Source organism: Hoplias malabaricus, chromosome 11, assembly GCF_029633855.1.
Source record: "Hoplias malabaricus isolate fHopMal1 chromosome 11, fHopMal1.hap1, whole genome shotgun sequence".
NCBI classification, from domain to species: Eukaryota; Metazoa; Chordata; class Actinopteri; order Characiformes; family Erythrinidae; genus Hoplias; species Hoplias malabaricus.
In genome coordinates, this window is record NC_089810.1 from 24,600,697 (window position 1) to 24,624,637 (window position 23,941).

General features: G+C 39.1%; 1 protein-coding gene across 4 annotated transcripts in view; it reads left to right on the forward strand.

The window, feature by feature from the left end:
• Nucleotides 1–23,941, forward strand: part of LOC136709365 (protein unc-13 homolog C-like) — a 245,897-nt gene that overhangs the window by 106,784 nt on the left and 115,172 nt on the right. For all 4 annotated transcript variants that reach the window (XM_066684518.1, XM_066684520.1, XM_066684519.1 and 1 more), the window contains 2 exons: nt 13,173–13,306; nt 15,470–15,555. In XM_066684518.1, coding sequence (XP_066540615.1) covers nt 13,173–13,306; nt 15,470–15,555 — 220 coding nt within the window. The remainder of the gene's footprint in view (nt 1–13,172; nt 13,307–15,469; nt 15,556–23,941) is intronic.

Sequence of the window (23,941 nt, forward strand, 5' to 3'; positions counted from 1 at the left end):
TTACAGCCTGTGATCGCTTTCATGCAGTTAGAGCTCTCTCAAATTTTGAATCGGTTCCACACTAGTAATCTTTAACAGCAAAAATATGTAAATATTACAACATCATCATCTTTTTTCATGCTTTTCAACTTTTGGAGATCTTCCCTCTATGGAAGCACCTTCAGATACTGTTTCTTGTGGCTCAGCCAGTGGTGCACAGAGAAAACGCCTGAGCCTTAGATTGTTTTCCACATTTACACAGCCAGGGCTGTGTAAAAACAGCTCATCTTTTTCCAGCATGGAGTCAGACAGAAAATTTAACAAATAGTGAGAAAAACTCTCTTTTTCTCCTTCTTTGGTTTGTTTACATTCTGAAGTTGAGAATGGTATGTTTTTGGGGACAAGAAGAAACATACACATGGTTTAAGTTTAAATTATCTGTAAGGTTTTATCCATTGTTTGAATTACCACAGAAACTCATTTATAAATTTGTCACTCCAGCAGCACTTTTGTTTAACTCCTTGCATCCTAGCTAATTTGGAAATGTGCATTTTTCTCAGTGCATTTTTTAGTTGCATTTAAACAGTAATTATATTATGTTGACATATTCAATATATTGTTTTCTTTTCTAAAGACCCATAGCTACTAAAATATGTAATCACATGAGGATTAAATGCTAACTGATGTTTGATATTTTGGCCTGAATTTGGCCATGTTTTGACCAAAATTTTGCCAAGTGCCCGTAGTCTTTTACATACTTCTGAATGCACAGCCTTCAAAACATATTCTAACTTCAGACACCTTTGCAGAGATTGTTAGTCTACTTGTCTGTTATTGGAAAACATAAGCATTTTTGATGATAATGATAATATGGCATATTACTGTGACAAAAAATGAGTAGCATCAGAAGCACTTATTTTTCTTGATATTCGGAGCTCTAAGATCTATGACTGATACAACTGTGACAGTCACAGCAGGCCCAGCTTTTGAGCATTTTGTTTAGAGCCAATATGGACAATATTCCAACTAATAAAAATAAGAAAGAAAGTAACAATTATTATTATAATAATCTTCTACAAATATTATTAAATAAATACTTGTTTATTTAGAACACACACACAGATTTTTAGTTTTATTTGGTGATTTAATCCAATGTTATTTGATATGAAACTTCATACAAAAAATGTAAAACATTACAAATAAATAATAGTAGTAGAAATAAAAAGAATTGCCTGTTTTTGCTGAATTACTCATTTTTTTCCATCTGGGGACAGCTAGGGTAGACTTCAGATTGACTCAAAATGAAATTGAAACTAAACACCTTCGTTCATGTGTATGAGCCAAAAAATGAGTTTTACTCATTACTTGCAGAGGCACCACACTGCGAGGAGAGTGCTAGTTTTAGAAACGGTAGCATCTGCAATTTCTAATGATATGTCTCTTGAATTTGGAGACTCTGAAACAGCAAAATATAAGTCAATTTTATCCACCTATGGAACAGGGATAGAGCAATATACTTGATCTCGGTTCATACTTTTCAACGTCCTCTCAATTGTATAAAACAACTCTAGATGCAATTTCTCTGCTATGAGCAGAGGGAGATGGTAAGCCTAGCATTCTGGAAACAGACATTTCTATTTTTTATTTTTTTGGGGCTTCATATACGCCTATAATGTGCATTAGTGCATTCATTTTGACAACACAGCAAATAAAACTTATGACAAACATGCTTTTACTGTCTTTGTAACAGCAGAACAACAAAATGGTGCCTCTGTATTTAACCCAGCCATAGCAGTGAACAGTCACACATCCAGGGCAACAGGCAACCATCCCAACACCCAGGGAGCTGTTTGGTGTCTTGCGCAATGGCACCTCAGCCATGAATATTTATGGACTCCTCCATACCCCTCCAACAAATTTTCCTGCTGGTCAAGGGGGTCAAATGGGCTTCTCTCACCTTTATGCCACAGCTGCCTCTGCTGCCCATCTTTGCAACTCTGCATGCTTGGAGGAGAACACTAATGGCTCCTCTCTATTATGTTAGACCACAGATATCCGCATTGACTAGGACTGTTGTGGAAGTGATGCGGGAGAGGGAGGGCCATCCTGCCCGCACCCAGAAGGGGTTATTGAACGAGGCTGAGTATAGAAGCGGATTGAAGAGAATGACTTGGACACCGATTGTTTCTCTGTTCTCCCAGTGGAGAGTGGACGTTGGTTTTGTGATCTAGTGGCTAATTCAGTGGAGCTGTGAGGTGGAAGTCACAGAGCAGGTTTATTGTGCGGATCTGTTTTCTTCAGCAGCCAAGCTGGAGATTGCATTGGCTGCATTGTCTGTCTCACACAGACACACACACGCTCATGCTGCTCTCCTCTCTTCAGATGAAATATGAGCTGCCTGGATGCAGGGCTGCTTACATAACCCCACATAGCAGTCAAGACCAGAGGGGGGGGAGGTTCAGGTGGAGAGGGAGGGCCAGAAGGGGGGTAGGGGTGGTAAGGGTGGGTTGATGTTAAAAAAAAACAAATCCTGTTAGTGAAGGACAGATCTGAAAAAAGAGGCGGGGGTGGGGGGTAGCGCATAGGAAATAGGGAGATGACATGATTCCATAGGGTGTAAATGGAAAGAAAGATAGAGATGGAGGAAAGGCTAGAGGAGAAAGAGAGGACATAGAAACGGAAGGGGCCCACATCAGAGTGGATCGATTCTCTCTCTATTTCTCTCTCTCTCTCTCTCTCTCTCTCTCTTGTCTCTCTCTCCCTCTCTTCACACACCCACAGAGAAAGAAATGGAGGCAGGAAAAACAAAGGAAATAGGGAATGGGAAAATAGCGTGGTAAGCAATGGAGGAACTTTTGAGTGAGAATAAGAAAAGGGGGATACAGAGATGGGAAAGATAGATGGAGAAATGAGTGAGAGATGAAAGGAAACAATATATAGAAAGAGGAGTACAGAAAGGGATTAGTTTTTTCAATTTGATACATTGCAAAAACAAAGAAAGGAAGGAAAAGAATGGGAAAACAGGGAATGTTTGTGTGTGTGAGAAAGAGTATTTTACAGAAGAAAGAGAGAATTATTGTTTTCTAATGGATGTGAACTTGGGATGTTTTTGGAGCTGTAATGACTCTGCTGAGGGAAATTAAACACTGGGATTAAGATTCTTGTTCCCTCAATTAGACGGCTATGCCATTTTTATCATTATTGCAATTTTTTGGATAATTGACAACTGTAATGTGCAATAATGAAGCTGTTAGATACAAAACTAATACACACAAAAATCATCACAGCCACCATCCACACACCCACCTCACTCATTCTGCAAGTCAGCTAAGCAACCAAGAGTGTTAAGAGGCAGCCCACACCCAAAGTCAGGGTACAAGATTGTATAGTTGAAAAGGCAATAAGCTGCTGATAATTAGAATTGTTAAAACAAAAGGAGATTACACAACGGAGATTATTCTGATGAAATTTTCATATGCAATGCTGTACCAGTTTTTATGATGGTACTCAGTGTAAATCAATCTTGTATCATCTCAGTATAACTCTCTCTCTCTCTCTCTCTCTCTCACACACACACACACACACACAATCACACACTCTCACTCTGAATGTGGAGAAAGTTAGAGTCATACAGAAAACCAACCAGACTGAAATTCTCAACCTTCAGTATCCTTCGTTGTCTCCCCACTACACTCTCTCTCTCTCTTTCTCTCCCTCCCTCTAACCCTCTCTCTCTCACTCTTGCTCCCTCTCTCTCTTTCTCAAGTGCACACCCAAAAACACAGTGTTATGAATTGCAGATGAGAATTCTATGGTGACAGTAGTGTCATTACACTTGTTAATAAGCATCTGCACACTGTCCTCAGTACACACACACACACACACACACACAAATGACCCTCAAATCTTCTTATTCACCTTAAGGCAGAATGCCTAAGCACATGCCCAGTGTGTATGTATGTGTGTCCTGATAATGACATCACCATGTCCTCCTGAAATGCTGAGCAGATGCTGGAGCTGCACTCATTCTAGTCATTGTTGTTGTGAAAACAGAACGACCCATTCAGACACAAAACAAGTATTTTGTCACAATCTAATTTCATAGATAGAGTGTAAAAATAGTGAACCATTTAGAGTAGCTGATGTGGACTGTGTCATACAGAGTCCGATCACACTTGGAGAAACTTCCTGAAACATCTGACACATGCACATCCATGTGCACATGCACAATTTCTGCTGAAAAAAGAAATTTCTTCCATAATTTCTTCTGGAAAAAGATTTTATTGCATTCAGCCATAAGAACATTGGTTAAGTCAGGTGTTCATTTTGGAAAATTTGTTCCCTGTTTCCAGATTTATTGGATACAGTGCATTTTTTATAAGGGAAGGCAGTTTCAGTGCTCCCCAACACTGTGCTGGTGGGCTTTATACCCCCTTAGCCATTACCTACCATTAAGCACGATGACAAACTCATCCTGATTCATAGGATGGTGAAACACCATTGGCACTGAAGTGCAGTCCAAGCCCAGGCTTAATTTGAGATCTGTGAAACTGCTTGCACTAAACAATAAGAGTCCTTTCTGATTAGTTTTCTGTAGTAGTTAGCATTCAATAATAATAAATGTAATAAATTGGATAACTGTCCATACTCACTGTAATGAGTTGAAACAGAATTTGAGATTTTTTCCATGTAATCCATTGAAAGTGCTGAATCAAACGCATGACAGAGCTGAATTCATGTCTAATCCCAGCGGGCAGGTGTAGGTGCGCTCTCGCTGATTGGCAGAGGCAGTTATTAAAGCCAGAGCTGTTAAATAATTGAACAGATTACTTCATAGCTCTAATGGACAGGCTTTTTGAATAGGATTTTCTGTTAATCAGAGCTAGAGGACGGAATCAAACACACATAGAGTACACACACTCAGGGAAGGACTTCCCGGGCTTATGTTGACAGATTTGGAGTCAGAGTAGAGTTTAAGAACATTCCATCTGATTTCACATAGAATTTACTCTTATTTATTGTGAAATACAGTACTGTGCACCTAAGATTTTTATTATTTAATATGATATAACTTGTCAACAAGCATGGAGCTTGTATAAATTATGTACATATAATTAGAATAAATATAACTTTATGGATTTGTCCCAAAACCTTGTGAGTACGTCATGCTCCCAACACGTAGTGTCCTCTCAATGGCCAGCAGAGCTAGGCTGCTTGAACGGCCTTGGCGCACGTGAAGTGTGTCCGCCTGTGAGTGCTTTGTGACGGTGGAGGGGCTCAGCAGCACCTGCTGGACAGAAACTGCGATTCAAGTCAGAAAGAGTGATAGAAGTCAGTGTCCAAACACAAGCAGCTACAAAAAACTCCACCAGAAATAGAAGCTCGATTTGTCGCTAGTCGTTTTTAACAAAGAAAATGCCGCTAAGAGAACTTAGAAAGTCTCCGGTTCAACTCAGAACAGAATAAAAATGTAATGCTCCCACGGATCTCTACACCAAAGGATCGCTGATTCGCTCATTTCGCTGTCAATCAAAAAGGGATTCAGCCTCAGACAGATCATCCAATCATCATGCAGAAGCTGAGCGTCCGGGCCAGCCGAGGCCAGCCCACTGCCCCATAGACCCCCAGAGACGCTGAGCGTCCGATGGGCGGGACAAAGCCCAGCATTTATCCAATCACTCTCGTTTCGCTGCACTTCGCTGCTTCGCAATTGAACTCTGTGGACGCTCAGCGTTCTCATCGTTTAAAGCACCGTGAAGGGAATGATTGAGAGGAAAGCCGCGTCTTTACCAGTGATAAGAAGCTGAATTTGAACAAAAGTTGAGCGCGTTGTAGTGCACATTTATTCAATGACATGTACACACAACAGTATATATTTGATCACTTATGTTTTGACATTTTAGGGGAAGCTGAGCTTCCCTTGCAGTCTTATATATATATATATATATATATATATATATATATATATATATATATATATATATATATATATATATATATATATATAGAGAGAGAGAGAGAGAGAGAGAGAGAGACCCTATTTTTTTATTACAAATTCAGTTATATATATTTATTTTATGAATTCTGCATTATTTAGACAGTACAAAAACATAAAACATTTTAGATTTACTTTACCAATTATAATGTTAATTAAAATGTATAATGGTATGTCTGTAAAGAAAGCAACTTTTTGTTTGCATAAAAAAGAAGAGTGACAATCCAACTTCTTAAAAAATCTGTGGCAGATTCTCCAAGACCCTCAGTAAAACTGCCATCTAATTTCTTTACAAAACTGTATAAACTGTACCTAGGACTAGTATTTAAGAAAAAAATGGTCGTCACACAGCAAAGTCACACAGACTTTCTTTTGTTTATGCACATCGTCTACTGCACATTGTTGTCTTTTTCTTTCAAGTAATAAAGAATTAATTCCATTATTTTTGAAGTCATCTTTACTTTCCAACATTTTTTTGCATGAGTCTAAAACTTTTGCACAATACTGGATATTTTTTATTCATTCATTCATTCATTCATTCATTCATTCATTCATTCATTCATTCCCTACGTCTTTTTCTCCCAAAGTTGTGGCTGGACAGTTCTGATGTGTATGAATTGACCAGTAATATTGTGAAAATCTGAAAGGAGCCCTAGGGTAGTGAGATTAGGTGACACACCAGACAAAGACAAGCTGGAAAATTGGTTTTGTGTCTGCAGCACAGGCAATAAATCTTAGCCACACAGAAAACTCTAAGTGTATGTGTGTGTGTGCACATGTCTAAGACATGTACGCACACACTCATCTCTGGACTGATGACTGAGGTCATTTAGATAAGGCAAGAGAAATATGACTTTCCACAGGAATGTGGCCACTTGTGTCCTTTTCCGCTCCCCATCATTTACAAGGAGCACAATACACTGAAGAAAACAAATACCACAATTCATATAAATGCCACTGTACACTGCTTCCTGGAGACAAGGAGCATCTTGTGCCTCACCAAACCAGTGTACAGAGGGTTTTTCGATGGACAGTTGGGCTAATTCTCTCTTATTTTTGCAAGTCTTCTTAAATTGGCTTTGAAGGCGACATTCAAGATATTAATTAAAAAAAAAAATTTTTTTTTTTATAAAAGTCTGAGGATTCTCCTCAATATTTGCTAGCTCCTAGATCTGTTTGCGGGCTCAAAACTGGTCTAATGTTTTTACAAAGATCCAATGTCTGTAAATGGCTACAAATAGAAAAGTGTCTCAGTCCGGCATGGTAGGCTTTCTCTCTGCTCACAGCATTGAAAAGGCATCCAGAGTTTTTTTTAGACAACTGAAAGAACTTCAAATGTTGAAAAGCACAAACCGAGATGAGTATATTCTTCTATTCCTGCTCCATAGGTGTGTAATTTTTACTTATTTTTGCTGATTGGGATTACTAATAGTGATTCTGTCTCCAAATTTGGGAGGCAGCTAACTGAAAGTAAATAGACAGAAGCTGCTACAAAACTCGAGTTACTAATGAGTTTCTGCAGTAATTTAAACAGGGAGTAAAAAGGTTGAAAGACACCACTTCATGCAACTCAAATCAAGCAAATAAAAAAATAATAAAAGTAACAAAAATAAAAAATAGTATATTCTGAAATGAGCTCTAGGTCTGGGGTTAGGAAAAAAGTCACATTTATTATTTTACTTTCAGAAGTCTATCTCCAGGTTTTCAATGAAGGTTCTGGAACTGTTTGTAGGACATGCTTCTATCTTGAGCGTGAGTAGAATTGGAGCTGAGATTGGATTTGTCGGGTTGAATCCGAGCCCTGACTGCTGCCAGAAACAAATTGGCTCGGAGCCCAAACACCCATCCAATCATGTGTGAGGTCTAAGGGGCAGGTGTGTGTTTTCATGGGGTCAGGAGGGTGCTTGTCTTACTGTATGTGAGGATGCTGGTTCCTCCTGTCCAAGTGTGTGATAACCTGCCATTATCTCATGAGCAGAGGTGAGGCAGAATACTAACTCGGTCTGGACCCTCGAGAATGTGGCTGAATACAGGATACTCAGAATAAAATGAATATTTCTGAGATCTCTTAAAAGATTAGTTCCAGTTTTTACTCAGCACAAGAATTAGAGCCAGATATTTTGGACAGTAAACTATCTAATGTAGATTCTTTGTTTCTTACAAAGCTTTCAAACCTGCATCCTCCTGTGTTCACTTTCTGTCAGTCTAAAAGCCTGTGAAAGATTTGAAATAGATAGATGGATAAATAGATAGATCACTTTATTAATCCCAGAGGGAAATTCAAGTAATCCCAGAGGGGATAAACAAATTTAGTTTCAATATTATAATGGCAATATATCAATATTATAGTAAGATTTTCACTTTTATCAGTATTACCAGAGTGTTTTTGTTTCTGGAAAGTCCAAAAAGTGCTGGTACACAATTTAAAATAGTTTCAGCTGTTTTAAGTTTTATGTTGAACATTAATAATATTAGCAGCACAATGTACTAATTTAAATGTTTTTTTCAAATAACCTTTAGTGCACAAAAGAAAATGCTTTTGAATGTAAAGTTAAAACTTTTAATGTGGAATTTAATGTTAATATTGGGTTCAGAATATCACTGATCTGTTTATGGTGAAAAGAACATCACAATTTGAAATAGGGCAATAAAGCATTTGAATGTAATTTTATAATAATAATAATAATAATAATAATACGTTATATTTATATAGTGCTTTTCAAAAACTCAAAGACGCTTACAATAGTCATACATTAACAAACAGTACAGAACAAGCATGACTAGGTTAAATTAGATGAGTATTATAAGCAAGAGAGAAAAGATATTTTTTGAGGTTTGATTTGAATATAGAGAGAGTTGGAGAATGTTAAACCAGAGGGGGACGAGAGTTTCAGAGATGCGGAGCAGATATAGAGAAGGCACGATCACCATAGCTGTGGAGGCTAGTCCACATAGCACCATATAAGGCGGAACGGAGCATTGCACCATTTAAGGTGGAACGAATGGCAAGTTTTCATTTCTCGTTACAATGCAATCTCTTGCACTCTCCCTGGCATGAGATGTCTTGTTTGTCATTAAGAAAGAACCAAAATGACTAAACCAATACATTTTGCAGCCACATATGTATTTACAAGAAAAAGAGCATCAGTAGCCCATTAACTTAATCCTCATTCTTCATTCTACATTCTTCTCTGTGTGGTGCTCAATCTCACCTCCCAATCCTGATTTCACCTCCACTGGTATCGAGGGTCCTTAGGGAGTGAAATGGGCATTACACTGTTCCACCTGACACAAAACAAACCCAAATTTGGTTGACGCTATAACTCATGTGAGTTTTTCACACAGCAGTATTCAAGATAATTTACGTTTATACTTTACAGGTAATTTACAGTGGTATACTGTGAAACCAGGAACTGTTTCATGTCTAGTGTGTATTATGCATGGATCTTGTTTTCTGACGTAAATCATAGCCCTAACACTGAAATGCAATTACTCCAGACTTAGGCTTCAAGTTAGTTCTATAGAACAGACACTAAAAGTTAATTTTCTAGTCATTTTTATTTCATAGAAGCTACTGAATACTTTATAGTAGGTACAGAATAATAACACCCCTTCAAGGAAAACAAAATTGTCCTCCCCTTAATAAACCTGTACTGAAAGAGTTGTTATAATAGTGACACTCCATTTAAAGCTTCCTCAACACCAGATTTTAGGCTCTTACCCCCGGCCAGAGGCTTGTCTGCATATGTTGCTGTGGTGACGTCTGCAGAGACTTAATTGAACCTGATGAGGAGTTGTAGCAAGACTGGAGGGAAGAAACCAGTACAAACTTAACCATTGCATTATTGATGAAGCTCTTAATGAGGTTTTTCAGAGAGGGAGCGCTAGGAGTGGTTCTGATTTGAGTCATTTTCTGTGTTCAAGTGCACATGCACAGGAATTTAACTTATTGTGGGGACCAAATCCTGCCAGGATGAGAAAATAACACACACACACCGACCATCAACCCTAACATTATGGCAAACTTGTTTCTACATTCACTGTTCAATCTCTCAGCTCCACTGTCCACAGGAGTACTTTGTAGTTCTACAATTGCAGGCTGGATTCTGTGGCTCTGTGTTCATTGTTTGCCATTTTCAACGTGTTCTTCAACAGTCAGGACCCCCACAGGGCATCCATGGCAGGTTGGTGGATCCTTCTCAGCGCTGCAGTGATACTGACTAGTGGTGGTGAGTTAGTGTGTGTTGCACTGATACGAGTGGATCAGACACAACAGGGCTGTTTGAGATTTTAAACCTCTCAGTGTCACTGTTGGACAGAGAATATTTCACCAACCAAACATATCTAGCCAACGGTGTCCTCTAGGCACTGTCCTCTGTTCACTGATGAAGGACTAGAGGATGACCTACACAAACTGTGCAGCAGCAGATGAGCTACTGTCTCTGCCTATATATCTACATGGTGGGCCAACGAGGCAGGTGTGTCTAACAGAGTGGAGCAAACAAAGTATGCACAGCAAGAGATGGACTACACTTTATGATTTTATAGAGAATGGACTGTGAGTGTAAAACCTTATGGTTAAAACAAAACACTACATTGAGAAAGCTTCAAGATCACATTCGGGAATTAACTTGAGTGACATATTGGGTCATTTAACATTTTATTTTACAGTTAAATCCTCTTTAAGTATTAAATCTCATTAAAGCAAAACGGCAGTATAACTGTGTGCCACTCGCAACAACTAGCAACAAACACTGTACGCAGGTTTGGAGTAAAATAAATGTCACTGGGTAGATATAATCTGCCTCTGGAAGCTATATACAGCTATTTAAATGATGAAGCATGTGTGATCTTAGCCGTCAGTCTCTCATGAGGCTAAATGTATATATCGTGCAGGCCTAATTTATTAAACATATCACAAAAAATAAGAAAATGTATGTTTAGTAGATTATTTCTTTGTTGTAACAATGCTTCTTGGCAATAAATCTTATACCTGAAAGGAAAGCCTGTTCATTTCCCTTTTAAATGGTGTCACATGTGGGATGAGCATTAGAGCTGAGTATGTGGGCTGTGCCCATGAGAAATTTGCCAAATCCTCTCTGCCTAAGCCAAACAACTTATTCTACCATTGACTTGTTTGGTGGACTGGATGATTGAAGTTTGAAGAAACAAAACATATTGACAATTTAACAACTTATTCATGTAACCCTCTGGGGTTGAAGAACTGGCTGCCGTGTCAACGACCATTCACAATGTTTTTATTAATATCTTAGCGATAGCACAGAGCAGAAATACAGTTCAAGCACTCTGTGAATGTGCAGAAACTGCTCTTTTGATTGCATATTATTGCGACTGTAGGCGATACTGTACATCCCGAGTTATGAGCCTATATATAAGCTTGAGACATGCCTCCTCTGCCTTTCGCCGTGTCTAACTGGTGGATGAGTAAGGGGATGTTTTCACAAGAAATATAAAGATTTTCTAAAATCAGATGTAAGTTTTTCAGGGTTAGAGACAGATTATCTCTTCATAAAATGCTCTAGGTCACATGGGCCTCTCTTAAAGAGAGAGCTGAGATTGTTCTGAACATTTTGATATAAACATGTGGGCAATACATTATAATCCAAGTACTTTAAAGACTAATTTCAGAAAATTGATCAAATAAACAGGAGCCTCAGTAGCGTGTGGAAGAACCATACACAGCCACAACAGCCTGGCACCTCCTCCTCATGCACACTGCTGTGCTCCCATTCTTCAACCAGCAAGTCAGCCAACATGGTTGTGTTGGTCACTCTGACACAAACAGCCCGCCCAAGCTGATCCCACAAGTGTTCAATGGGGTTGAGGTCAGGAGCTGGCAAACCATTCCATCCCCTCCACTCCCAAATTCTGGAGGTAGTCTCTGATAAACCCCGCTCTGTGGGGGCGAGTGTTGTCATCTTGGAGGATAAAATTCGGTCCCAGACTGTGGAGATATGGGATTGCCACTCGATATCTCTCTGCATTGAGATTGCCTCCAATGATGACAAGACTCGTTTTTCCAGCGAGGGAGATGCCGCCCCACACCATCACACAAAATAAGCTGTTTGGCATTGGCAGAGAGGATTTGGCAAATTTTTCGTGTGTGCAGCCTACATAATCAGCTCTTCAGCTCATCTCACATATAGTCTACCAGACACAAATTTCCTTACTTTTTGTGCTATGTTTAGATTAATCTGATCTCTATGCTTTTTTATTGTCCTGTTTCTCCTGAAAATAGAACGTCTTTTGCTGAAGGTTGGGTTTTCCACAGTCCTGTACACTCTCAGTAAAAAAAAAAGTACGGTAGGAGTGCATTATTGTCACTAAATGTATGTATAGTATAATATAAATGTACCTTTAAATGTACAGCAGTGATCCAGTCATGTTCCCTACAGGTACATTTACATTCTCTTCTCCAGAGGGAGAGCTGAATATTTGTAAACTTTCATAGTTTCATAGAACTGTGTAAAATAAATCAAACAAAATGTGCTGGAGTTAAAACTTTAAAATCTATATTTATTATAGGATATGGTACAATTATGTTTCCTAACTACAGGTACTGAGTATCACCACAGTGACAGTTTTTCTGAGAGTGTACATCACCCTTTGTGATGAGGGAATCTAGCAACTTTAAGGTGCCCTCATTATGGAAACTGACTTTATAAATATAGAGCTTGTTGAAAGGTTATGGAAATGACATACAGCCAGCCAATGCAAAATGCTCAAGTGCTCAAGCTTTAGTAAAATGAGCAGAATATGAAATAAGCTGACAATGTGTCTTTACTTCTCTGTGCACTTCTCCAATATTTTGCGTGACCCTGGATCGGGTTAATATTCATGAAGGTGTGTGAGCACGATTTTACATCAGTGTCGTATGGTCTGAATGCACATGATGTGCACCTGAAACTAAAGCAGAATGCTCAGTACCTCAGGACCACTTCTAACCTAAGAGACAGGGCTTCTGGGTAAAAAGGACAATCACGAAACTCAGATCCTCTAAAAGTGCAGCCTATAATCTTTTACTCCAACTGAATTATTCAATCTCCCTGTGGAAGAACAGGGGGACAGGACGAATAGAAAGGGATGTTGTGACTTAACTCTCTCTCTCTCTCTCTCTCTTGCTCTCTCTCTCTCTCTCTCTCTCTTTCTCTCTCTCTTTCTTTTTTTCTCTCTCTAGTCTAAGAAGCAGGATTTGCCTCGTGAAGAGCAAGGTCCCTCTATAAAGAATCTTGATTTCTGGCCCAAACTCATCACACTCATGGTGTCTGTCATCGACGAGGACCGGACTGCGTACACACCCATCCTCAACCAGTATGTATTTAAGAGTGGATGTAATATGTGGATTTAAAGTAACACTACGTAATAATATTTTTACCTTAAATCTTCAAACTCATTGTGATGCTTTAATGGCCTGTAATAAAGATAATAGAGCCTCTGTGTTTGCTACTCTGGGCTTAGAACTACAGAAACACTATGTAACTTTGGTTAGAGGTTAGGATACCTTTCCGCCCTACCCCCCTCTCTACCTTGATTTCTGGATGGCACTGTAAAAGTGAATTACACCCTGCAAATAACTTCATTTGCCTATATAACCCAGGAACAAATATACAGAGTTACCTAGTGTTCTTTTAAATAGAGTGTCCAGAGTTAATGAGGCTATACTGGAGTCCATTTAACCCATGAACCACTTAAACTGTAGAGTTTCTCATGCATTCTGTAACAGTAATTTATATAATATAACAGCCTAATTTTAGCATAAAATTATAAAATGGCATTGTTCAGTATACATCCAGACTAACATTTATTCATCATTCTGGACACATTTATACTTAACAATATTTAAAAGGATTTCTGTTGTAGAATATTGGCATCATATTCAATTTAGTATATAAATTGCTTTTAAATATTATTTAAAAAATGGATTTAACCAATGACTTTAAACATCTAATAGTAGTGTGCCTATATAGTTTTGTTTAGTTTTTCGTTGGATTTCTTTGCATGGCCCACTGTGAAATACAGGTTTATAACTACACATCAGACTGTAAAACCACATATGTCTTTATATATGGAAGTGGAATATTCTACAGCATCTGCAGCTTTTAATACAGATGAAATGATGGAATAGAGTGATGATTTTGCATTCATCCACTGCCTAATCTGTTCTTCAGGCTTCTGAGGGGTAAATGGAATGAGGTTGAGCTTCAGATTGGACGCTGAATTCAATCGGGTTCAGCCTAATTGGGTTCAGAGAGCTCTCTCACTGCAGGAGAGAGCGGGGGACTGAGAGAAAGAGGCAAAAGATAGAGAGAGAGAGCATGTAAAAAAAATAAAACAGTGGGGGGAGAAGGAATGAAAGAAGGTGAAAAAGGGAAAGAGAATAAAACAGAGACGAGATGAGAGTGAAAAAGCATTCTCGCTGTAGGAGAGGGAAAAGGAGAGTTGGAATGAGAGAGGGCTAAAAAGAGGAGAGTGAGAGAGCAAAAGGAAATACAGAGAGAGGGAGAGTAAGTGTGAGAGCCAAACAGAGAAAGAGAGAGAGAGAGCAGGAGGGAGGTCACGGTTGCTGCTCATTTCTCCACACTGTAACATACGGTGAAGCAGTGAATTCGTTGCTATGGAAACAGGGCGGTGTGATGTAGCACGTGGAGTTTCTGTAGAAAACAATGAGCAAGGGACTAGTGTCACAGAGTGAGAAAATTATACATTTTTTCTTATAAATTGTACTTTATTTATTTTTCTCCACCTGTTGTTTGTGTGTGTGTGGGAAAGGGGGGGCAAGAAACAGAGAGAGAGGAGAAAGACCCGAGATAATTAAACACTAACCAGGACTGGAAATCCATATACACATAAACATTTCAATTCAATATAGATTTAACATGGCTGCTTGTTCTCACATAGCAGAGGAGGAGGACGTGGTGGTGATGGAATGAGGACAGATTACAGAGAGAGGGAAAGAGATTTCTGGCTGAAAATGTGTAGGATATAAGAATGTCGGTCAGTGAAACAGAAAATAAATTGTATTGGGCTTTAATAATATGTTTCTCTCAGCATGGACTACAATACATCATACATCTGAGTGGCTAGAAGTAATATGAATTGCATTCTGCATTTCAGCCTTTCGAGCTTTAACTTATCCCATATTTCCATTTTCTTATATTAAAAACCAAATTTTCCATAATGTATTCATACTTATTAATACCCAGAGTTGGAAGTAAATGTTTTATATAAATGATAAATGCAGACAAACAAATGTAGCTGTATGTTGAGATTAGTCTTTTTGATTTTCTACATATACTGTAATTAAGATAACAGAGAACAAACATTTTCATGCCACTACATCTTAATCAGTTTTTTTTCCCTAAGCTTAACACAAAAAATATAATATTTTATAGAACCATGCACCTCAAACACTTGTTGTTTGTGTGTCAGGGGGTGAGTACATGTTTTTTAATACTGTCTGTACTTGAATTGCAGGTTCCCTCAGGAACTAAACATGGGCAGAATCAGTGCTGAAATCATGTGGAACTTGTTCGCCATGGACATGAAATACGCCATGGAGGGTGAGTTATTTTGTTAGACTTTGTGTATGTGTGTGTGCACGCAAGCAATCTAATAACAAAGATTATTTTATAGTTTGTTTTATTCTGGCAAATGTTTCTAGATATTGATCAGTTAACTCATGGACTGGTGATATATCAAATACATTGGAGTCCTAAATTATACTAGATCAAATGAAGTGATAAATCTTTAAGTATGATGTGTGTTTTGGAGACACAAGCCCTTTTTCATTTCTGGAGTGCTACATTATTAAAAGGTGAATCTGTAGAATCTTTGAAATGCTTTGGTAAGCTTCAGACATTTTGCTTAGGTCCCTGGCTTGTGTGTTGAGTTTGAAATTATAGTTCAAATGTTGAAACTGTTGCCTTTTCTACAGCAGATTTTAAAAACACTGCAGGGTTCAGGGATTCTGACTCCATGATCCCTCTGCAGTACTAACTTCAGCACTCCGGAGCAGCCAAATCCAGCCTTTTAAAGCCAAAATAAAGCCTTAGTTTTCCCAGTTCCCTCCTAATGAAGTGAGAGGGAAGGTGTTTCATTGAAATGCAGAAGAAAGGCCTGTTTAATGCACGATTTTCCAGCTCAGCTTTCATTCTGCCCTCTGGCTCGTTTCCACTGCTTTAATGTAAGATCTCCTGATATCAGGTTCGTAAAAAATACACTGCAAACAGGGTCAGAGGGAAAATTATAAATAGCTAATATTTCAGTTTGCGCAAATATCAGATGAGTTTTGCATTTTATCTGCATTTTTAATGAGGCCAGGTGAGTTTTGAGCATGCTCTTACTTACGTGACCAAATATTTGAGCAGCAAATATCCTGTTTTAGCCCAGATTGGCAGTGGCCTATTAGGTCAATAAAAAAATTTAATGAGAAATGTATAATGAGCTTTTAATATTACTCCTTTTATCATTAGATTCTGTGTTTGTGTGGCATTTAGTTCATCATCAGCGTAGGTCTGAGTTCAGTATTGATATTTAATTCCAATCTGGGTCTAAAAGTGGGACATCTAAAGGGTATTCCCACTGCTACACACACACATGTACACAGATGCACAAACACACACACAACTGAAAAGGCCATAAACTGAAAGGCTATTCCCTGTGATACTCTCTCTCTCTTAGATTGAGGGGAGATAAGCTGTAAACCTCAGCTGTGCCACATCAAATGTCAGAAATGTCATTATTAATACAGAGCTTATTCAGGCAGGATAATATGTATGTTTGTCTGTATCAGCAGGATTGTGGCAAAGTCAGAGTACCTTTCATTTACTTTTTTTCCGGACAAAACAGCCATTTTCATGCTGTGAATATAAGGTCGTTTTCCACAACAAAACACACAAACCAAATTTATGAGAAAATGACACAGAAGCTTCTTAAAATACAATATCGTATTTGGCATTTTATCCACAATTTACCTTTATCAATAGTTGGATTCTGTTCAGTTTTACAGACATAAACTGACACAGACACATCAGATCTGTTTCCAGTGCTTGATTAAAATCATGAGCATCACTTTTAAGGTCTGGGTTCCTGGGCAGCCAGTCCATTGCTGAGCTTCTTTATTTGGTTTCTTAATTCAGTTTAAAATCTACACCTTTTCAGACCCATGGCATTAAGCTGTTCTTCTCACACTGGAGGACACACTCAGCTGGGGACACATTCAGATCTGATGTGAGAGGAGGGGTCTCTCTCTAAGAGGGACTCCTTTTTTGAAACTCTCACTTATTGTCCTGTACATTTTCACTTCCTTCTGCAAGTGCATTATATCTAAAACAGTATGTCTAAGATAATAGAAGTAAATGATGTGTGGTCTGAATTTTGCACAGAATTTCAGCCACCTCTATAAGAAGCTCAGACTGCTTCTTCAAAAGTGACTTTAATCTATTCATATTAAGGTGTACACACACACACACACACACACACACACACAATTATTGCTGGTGATTTCTCCTTAATCTGTGTGTTTCCATGGGAACCAGGTGCTCAGAAAATGGCAATATGTGTACTTCACACACTGATAATCACACACCACACACTCAGACGCAGATGTGCTCTATTTCTCTGTTTGTTGCCATGAGAATAAAATGACATTTGTTGCCCTCTTGATTGTGTATGCATGTAGAATCAATGGCTGTGTGTCTGTGTGTGAGTGTCTGAATAGCAACGAAAAAGGCAAGGATACAAATATGCTGCCCTCACTTTATAAGAAACACCTTTTTTGGTACATGTATTCATTTTATTTAATCTGTTCTCTTTATACCCTTCTAGCTTACAAATGGCATTGTCATGGTGACCTTGTGGTGCTTTTCCACTGCATGGTACCTACGCAACTCAGCTAAGCTGTACTCAGTTGTTGCATTCCCATTAGGCAAATTAGTTACCTGGTACCGGGAACCAGATACTTTTTTGGTCCTTGCTCATTCTTGACTCGTAGCAAGCCAATTAGGGTCTAAGCATGACAAGTAAAATTAGCATAGCGCTGATTGGCCAGAGAGACTTGCCAGTCATGATGAGATATAGACATTCAACACAAATTAGCCATTTGTATAATCTCCATGTTACAGAGATTACATTTGTTTTAATCTGACTCACAATGGCAGCTTGTAAATTTACACTGTGGTATTTTTAAGAGATTTAAGAGATTTTCAAAGATAGTCATTTTTTGTGATCTATATATTGTCTTTGAAATATAACGTATATAATATTATTGAAAGCTAAACTGAGCATCAAGAATCAGGTCTGTCTGAACTTCTGCATGGAACTATGTTCAGTGAATACACCATAAGTAAATGACAACTGTTCCGGTTGCTATGTCACCAACTACATTTAGATTGTTTTAAGTAATCAAACCACCACAACAAAACCCACTCACTTCAAGAGCTGTCTACATACTTTTGGACATGTGATGTACATGTGATTTAAATGTCATATAGGTATTCAAATATAATGTAACAAAGTGAAAAAGTGCATGTATAAAAAACACACACACACACACACACACCTCCACAAACAACTCACAGCTGTTATCAAGGACAGCATGCAAAAATCAGCAATAGCACAGCAGGAAATCGAGTATGTTCAGAATACATAAATGTACCTCAGACACACACACACACACACACACACACTTATGGGTAGGACTTTTCCCCAGTGTCTATTCTCCATGCTGCTTTGTGCAGGATGATTTATTCGTCTTCATAATTTCGACACTCATTTGCGCTTGGCCACAGGAGATTGTTTCTGAAATCCCACTGAAAGTGGGGAAGAGGACAAAGTTGATTACAAACCAGCAACTCACAGCACTTCAAACCACCTCAGTTTGTAGCTGTTTGTGTGTGTGTGTGTGTGTGTGTGTGTGTGTGTGTGTGTGTGTGTGTGTGTGCGTTTGCTGCTGATGTGTGTGCGTTTGCTGCTGATGTGTGGTGATAATGAGTAGTTAGTCTTGTTGGCATTGAGAATGTCTAGATTAGAACTCATCTGTTCAGAAACTGACACTGTGCCATTCTTCATATTGAAACAGTGAGGTTCTCTAAGCATTGCTTAGACCAGTTTTTCAGATTATTTTCTTTTAGTTTTTTTCCCCTCATAGTTCATAGACAAGACTTTAAATTTGCTCAAGTATTGCATCTGAGTATTTTTTTCTATTATTGCTAGGAGTATTTGTATATGTTGTATATGTGTATATGTGCTTCAAGTGTGGAAACAGACTTGTGGTATTAATTTTGGTTGATGAAGCTGTATGTTTGTTTGTTTGTTTGTTTTTAAATTAGTGTTCACATTTCACTTCCTTTTTTATGTTCAGCTTCCTCTTCACTAAAGTCAAAACATGTCCCAGCGACAAAGTTTTTACTTAGGTAAACTGCTGGATTTGCTCGGTTGGCCTGTGTTTAGATTCTCCTCCATGTTATTTCCATGTGGCAGATTGGATGGGGCAGAATCATGTGATTACTGTAGTGTGGTTTTAAGGACAGCACCTTAACACACAATGGGGAAGTAGCAGGATTAATGAAAAAGTCTCGACCGAATTAAAAAAGAATATGGTATATATCGATATAGGAACAATTACATCATTTAGTTCTTAATGTTGATTACTATGTAATTAAGTGATCAGCCCTAGGACCCAGCTGTAGTGATATTTAGCCACAGTCATCATTATTTCAGTGAAGGTCTTCACAAGTATGGCACGAACCAATATGTGTGTGTGTGTTTGTATTTTGATACTTCAGTCAGTGTAAGAATATAATGTATTTTTTTAAAAATGCACTGTAAACAGAATTCTGAAACACTGTGTGTGTGTGTGTGTGTGTGTGTGTGTGTATGTGTGTGTGTGTGTGTGTGCACATGTAGCATGCTTCATAATGAAATACAGCACACCAAGCTTATTTATGTTCACTTTTACAAATCACTTTATTTTCAAAAGAGCTCCTACTTCAATGTAAATGATTATAATAATAAGTGGAATTCCAGAAGCAGTGTAGCTGAATTGCTGTCTTCAGCCTCACGCTGTGAAACTCCCTGCTTGAATCCGTAAAGCAGAGAACATGATTTTCAACGTGTGTGCATTTGCAGTCTCGTGCATGCAAACCTTATTTATTTATTTATATATTTATTTCCTTATTTAATCTTTTTTTTTTTTTTTTCCTCCCCGCAAAGCCCATCTGTGCTATAGGAAGCCTAACCCTCACTCTTTCCCTCCATACGTTACACCAAAACTCATCAATCTGTCAGCAACTGAGAGGGAATCCAATCCTGGAAGCTACGCATTAATCCTTCGTCCAATCCTTCCCTCGCTTTAAGCCAGATTTAAGTCCCCCACCCCACTCTAACCCTGAGATTCCCTGAAAACACACTGCTAGAAATTCACAGAGGGAACAGTGGGAATACCAGAGCAGAGATCAGCAGTGGCACTGATGTGTGTAAAAATTAAAAAAATACGTCTGATCACACATTACCATATCAGTGTCAGCTGTACTGGTGCACCAAATATATCTAGAAATCTAGACACTGGCTGACCCGAGGTCAGAAACTGACCATTGAAATTTAATGGAGCCAATACATTATGCAGTAAAATGTAAGCTACTGTCTGTAAATTCGTTTCATGCTCTATGCACATAAGTATTCTCCAATAGCTATTAAGAAGAGAACTGCTATCCCTGTTTTGAGAACTACTATCCCATTTCCCTACTTAGTCCTACCACTTAGCCCTACTCCTTCCTTTTGCCTATGGGTAGGGGAGTCTCAATTCTTGTTGAGAAAGAGGGCTATATCAGTGAAATTTTTCAGTGGCATCCCACACTTTAAACAAAAGGCTATGAACGCCTTCTAAATCACCATCAAAATGGTGACACAAGCTAGCAAATAAAACCACAAACGTCAGCAGTCAGCAGTGTATTGTCTTTGTTTACTGTAGTTTCAATTTATTATGACCCTTTACCGCGTTACATAAGGATAAAACCTCACTAGTAGTTTGCTTTTGTCTTGAAATTTCCAGTTCCATCTTAAGGGGCCAAGCTATTACATTTGCACCTGTTGCAACATGTAAGGTGGAACTAGAAGTTCAGAACAAAATTTGAAGAATAAGCAGCTGTGCTAGGAGTAGGTGATAATGTGCAGTTGTGGAACACTTGAAGGTGTATGATGCCTAACTACAGTTAAAAAAAAAAAACCAGAAACTCTGATATATCCTCAGACCGACAGCTGAGCAATACTGAAACGTGGCTTTTTTTTGTGTTCTGGTGACGTATCATGCTCTTGAAAGCAGTGGCGGATGCTGGTCTTTCAAGTAGGGGAAGCTCAATTTCTGCCTACATCATATGTGTCCGTTTATTTATACGTAAATTGTAACCTCTGTTCCTTTTTAAGAAAATGATCTTTGACCCTGTCGTACCAACAAGGCGTCTTTTCCAGGGACTTGACTAGTGTCCTCTCAATGGCCTGCAGAGCTAGGCTGCTTAAAGGGCTTGGCCCATGTGAAGTGTGTCCGCCTGTGCTCCCACGGATCTCTACACCAAAGGATCGCTGATTCGCTCATTTTGCTGTCAATCAAAAAGGGATTCAGCCTCAGACAAATCATCCAATCATCATGCAGAAGCTGAGCGTCCGGGCCAGCCGAGGCCAGCCCACTGCCCCATAGGCCCCCAGAGACGCTGAGCGTCCGATGGGCGGGACAAAGCCCAGCATTTATCCAATGACTCGTCTCGTTTCGCTGCGCTTCGCTGCTTCGCTATTGAACCGTTTAAAACACTGAAGCTACGGGAATGATTGAGAGGAAAGCCGAGTCTTTACCAGTGATAAGAAGCTGATTCTGAACAAAAGTTGAGCGCGTTGTAGTGCATATTTATTCAATGACACATACACACAACAGTATATATTTGATCACTTATTTTTTGACATTTTAGGGGAAGCTGAGCTTCCCTTGCAGTCTTAGAGCAATTGCCGCTGTTTGAAAGGTTGTCCCACACAAGCGTATATCTCTGCAGGCCGGACATCAGCAAGTGGGAGTGACATACACAGCAAGTAGGTGGATACCAGCAAGTGGAAGGTTAGTGTTAGGGTTAGGGATCAGTTTAGTATTAGTATTAGGTTGTACCTCCCATTTGGAAGGGTACCACCCACTTGCAGGTGCCTCCGGCCTGCAGAGAAATCCTTCTAATTACATAGGGGAAGATTTTAACCCTGCACATTATAACTCCGTTCCATGGAGCAAAATAACACTCAAAAACAACGGGTAGGGGTAAATTAAGAAATGGGATTCACCAAAGTGTCTGTCATAAACACTGCGTCTGATATCCACTTTAAACCTCATGGTTGGTGCTTTTGAATTTCTGTTTCATTCATGTTCTGTTGTTGCATGCCTTTGAACTTCTGTGTGTCTGTGCACTGTGTCTGATCTCTGTCCAGTGCTTGTGGCTGCTGTGGACAGTTTTGTTTGTTGCCTGTAATGGGAATGTTTTGCTTTTATGAGTGTGTGTGTGTGTGTGTGTGTGTGTGTGTGTGTGTGTTTGTTTGACCATGGGCATACCACAGCAGGCTTCACCTGCTCTTTTTCTGCGGTGTGTGATTGTGTTTCCATGGACAGAGAAGAAGGCAACAGTATGTGGCAAGGCTCTCTCTCTCGCTTTTTCTGTGTGTGTGTGTGTGTGTGTCTGTGTGCGCATGTGTGTGTGTACGCATGTGTGGTCTAAATATTCAACTTGTGGGGACCAAAATCCTTTCACACGCTTACATTGTGAGGACGGAAATAATGCCCCATGACGTAAATCATACCATTTTAAGGTGTAGATGGCCAAGGGTTAGGGTGAAAGTAGTTATGGTTAAGGTCAGTGTACGTTTCCACAAAATGATTGGAAGTCTGTGTAATTTCCCCTTCAACCATAGATACAAGGGGTGTGTTTGTGTGTGTGTGTGTGTGTGTGTGTAGTAAGAATGGCATGTTTGAACATTGCCGTAGACTTACCTCCTTCTCCCTGCTGTGTTTGTTTTATCTGCGTGGACTGAAACTCGCCTGTGCACCTTTTAGTAGAAGGCAACAACCTGTGGCAGGACAGTGTGTGTGTGTGTATTTGTGCGTGCAAATGTGTATGTGTGTCTGTGATGGCTTTTTAGAGTGCCACTTTATAGGAAACACTTCCGATCATCAGCATATGACAACAAACTCTCTCACACGCACAGTCACGCTCAAACAGGTCAGAGAGAGCAGCAACACAGCATGAGAGCCAGTGAAAGTAAAATAGCTGAGAGAGAGAGAAACAGAAACAGAAAGAGGCAGTATAAAGGCAAAGGTATATGGGACTTCAAAGTGAACCAAATAGAAATTCAACAGAAACTCATTCCTGACACACACCTTTTATCTCTCTCTCTCTCTCTCTCTCTCTCTCTCTCTCTCTCTCTCTCTCTCTCTCTCTCTCTCTCTCTCGCTCTCTCTCTCCTGCTATCATACCTTCTGACTCTTCTCAGCTCTTCTCAGAGTGTCTGCCCATGGCCTAGGAATGAACTCTAAACTGAATTGTTCCTGATTTCTAAGCACATCTGTCCTGTACACATCCTCATGCTCTGATTCTATCTTATGCTGCTGCATACCACTCGGCCATTATTAAAGGCTTCATTCTGACAGTAGTTTGAAAGCTTTGGTTTAATTGTATGCTTTTCGTCATTATAAACCCTCATTGACTAGTGTTTTAGTTCCTGTTCATGATATCTATACAGGCTTTACTGACTTTGCTCATGCAGGACTGAGCAGTCCATAAAAACAGCTGACACAGTGCATTTGGACTGAACTAAAGTCACTGAGGTACTCTGAGAATAATTACCTTACCCCACCTCCCTATCTTAAACTAGTCTGATATGGTTTAGGAACCATTCTCTATCCCCATTTATACATCTGAACGT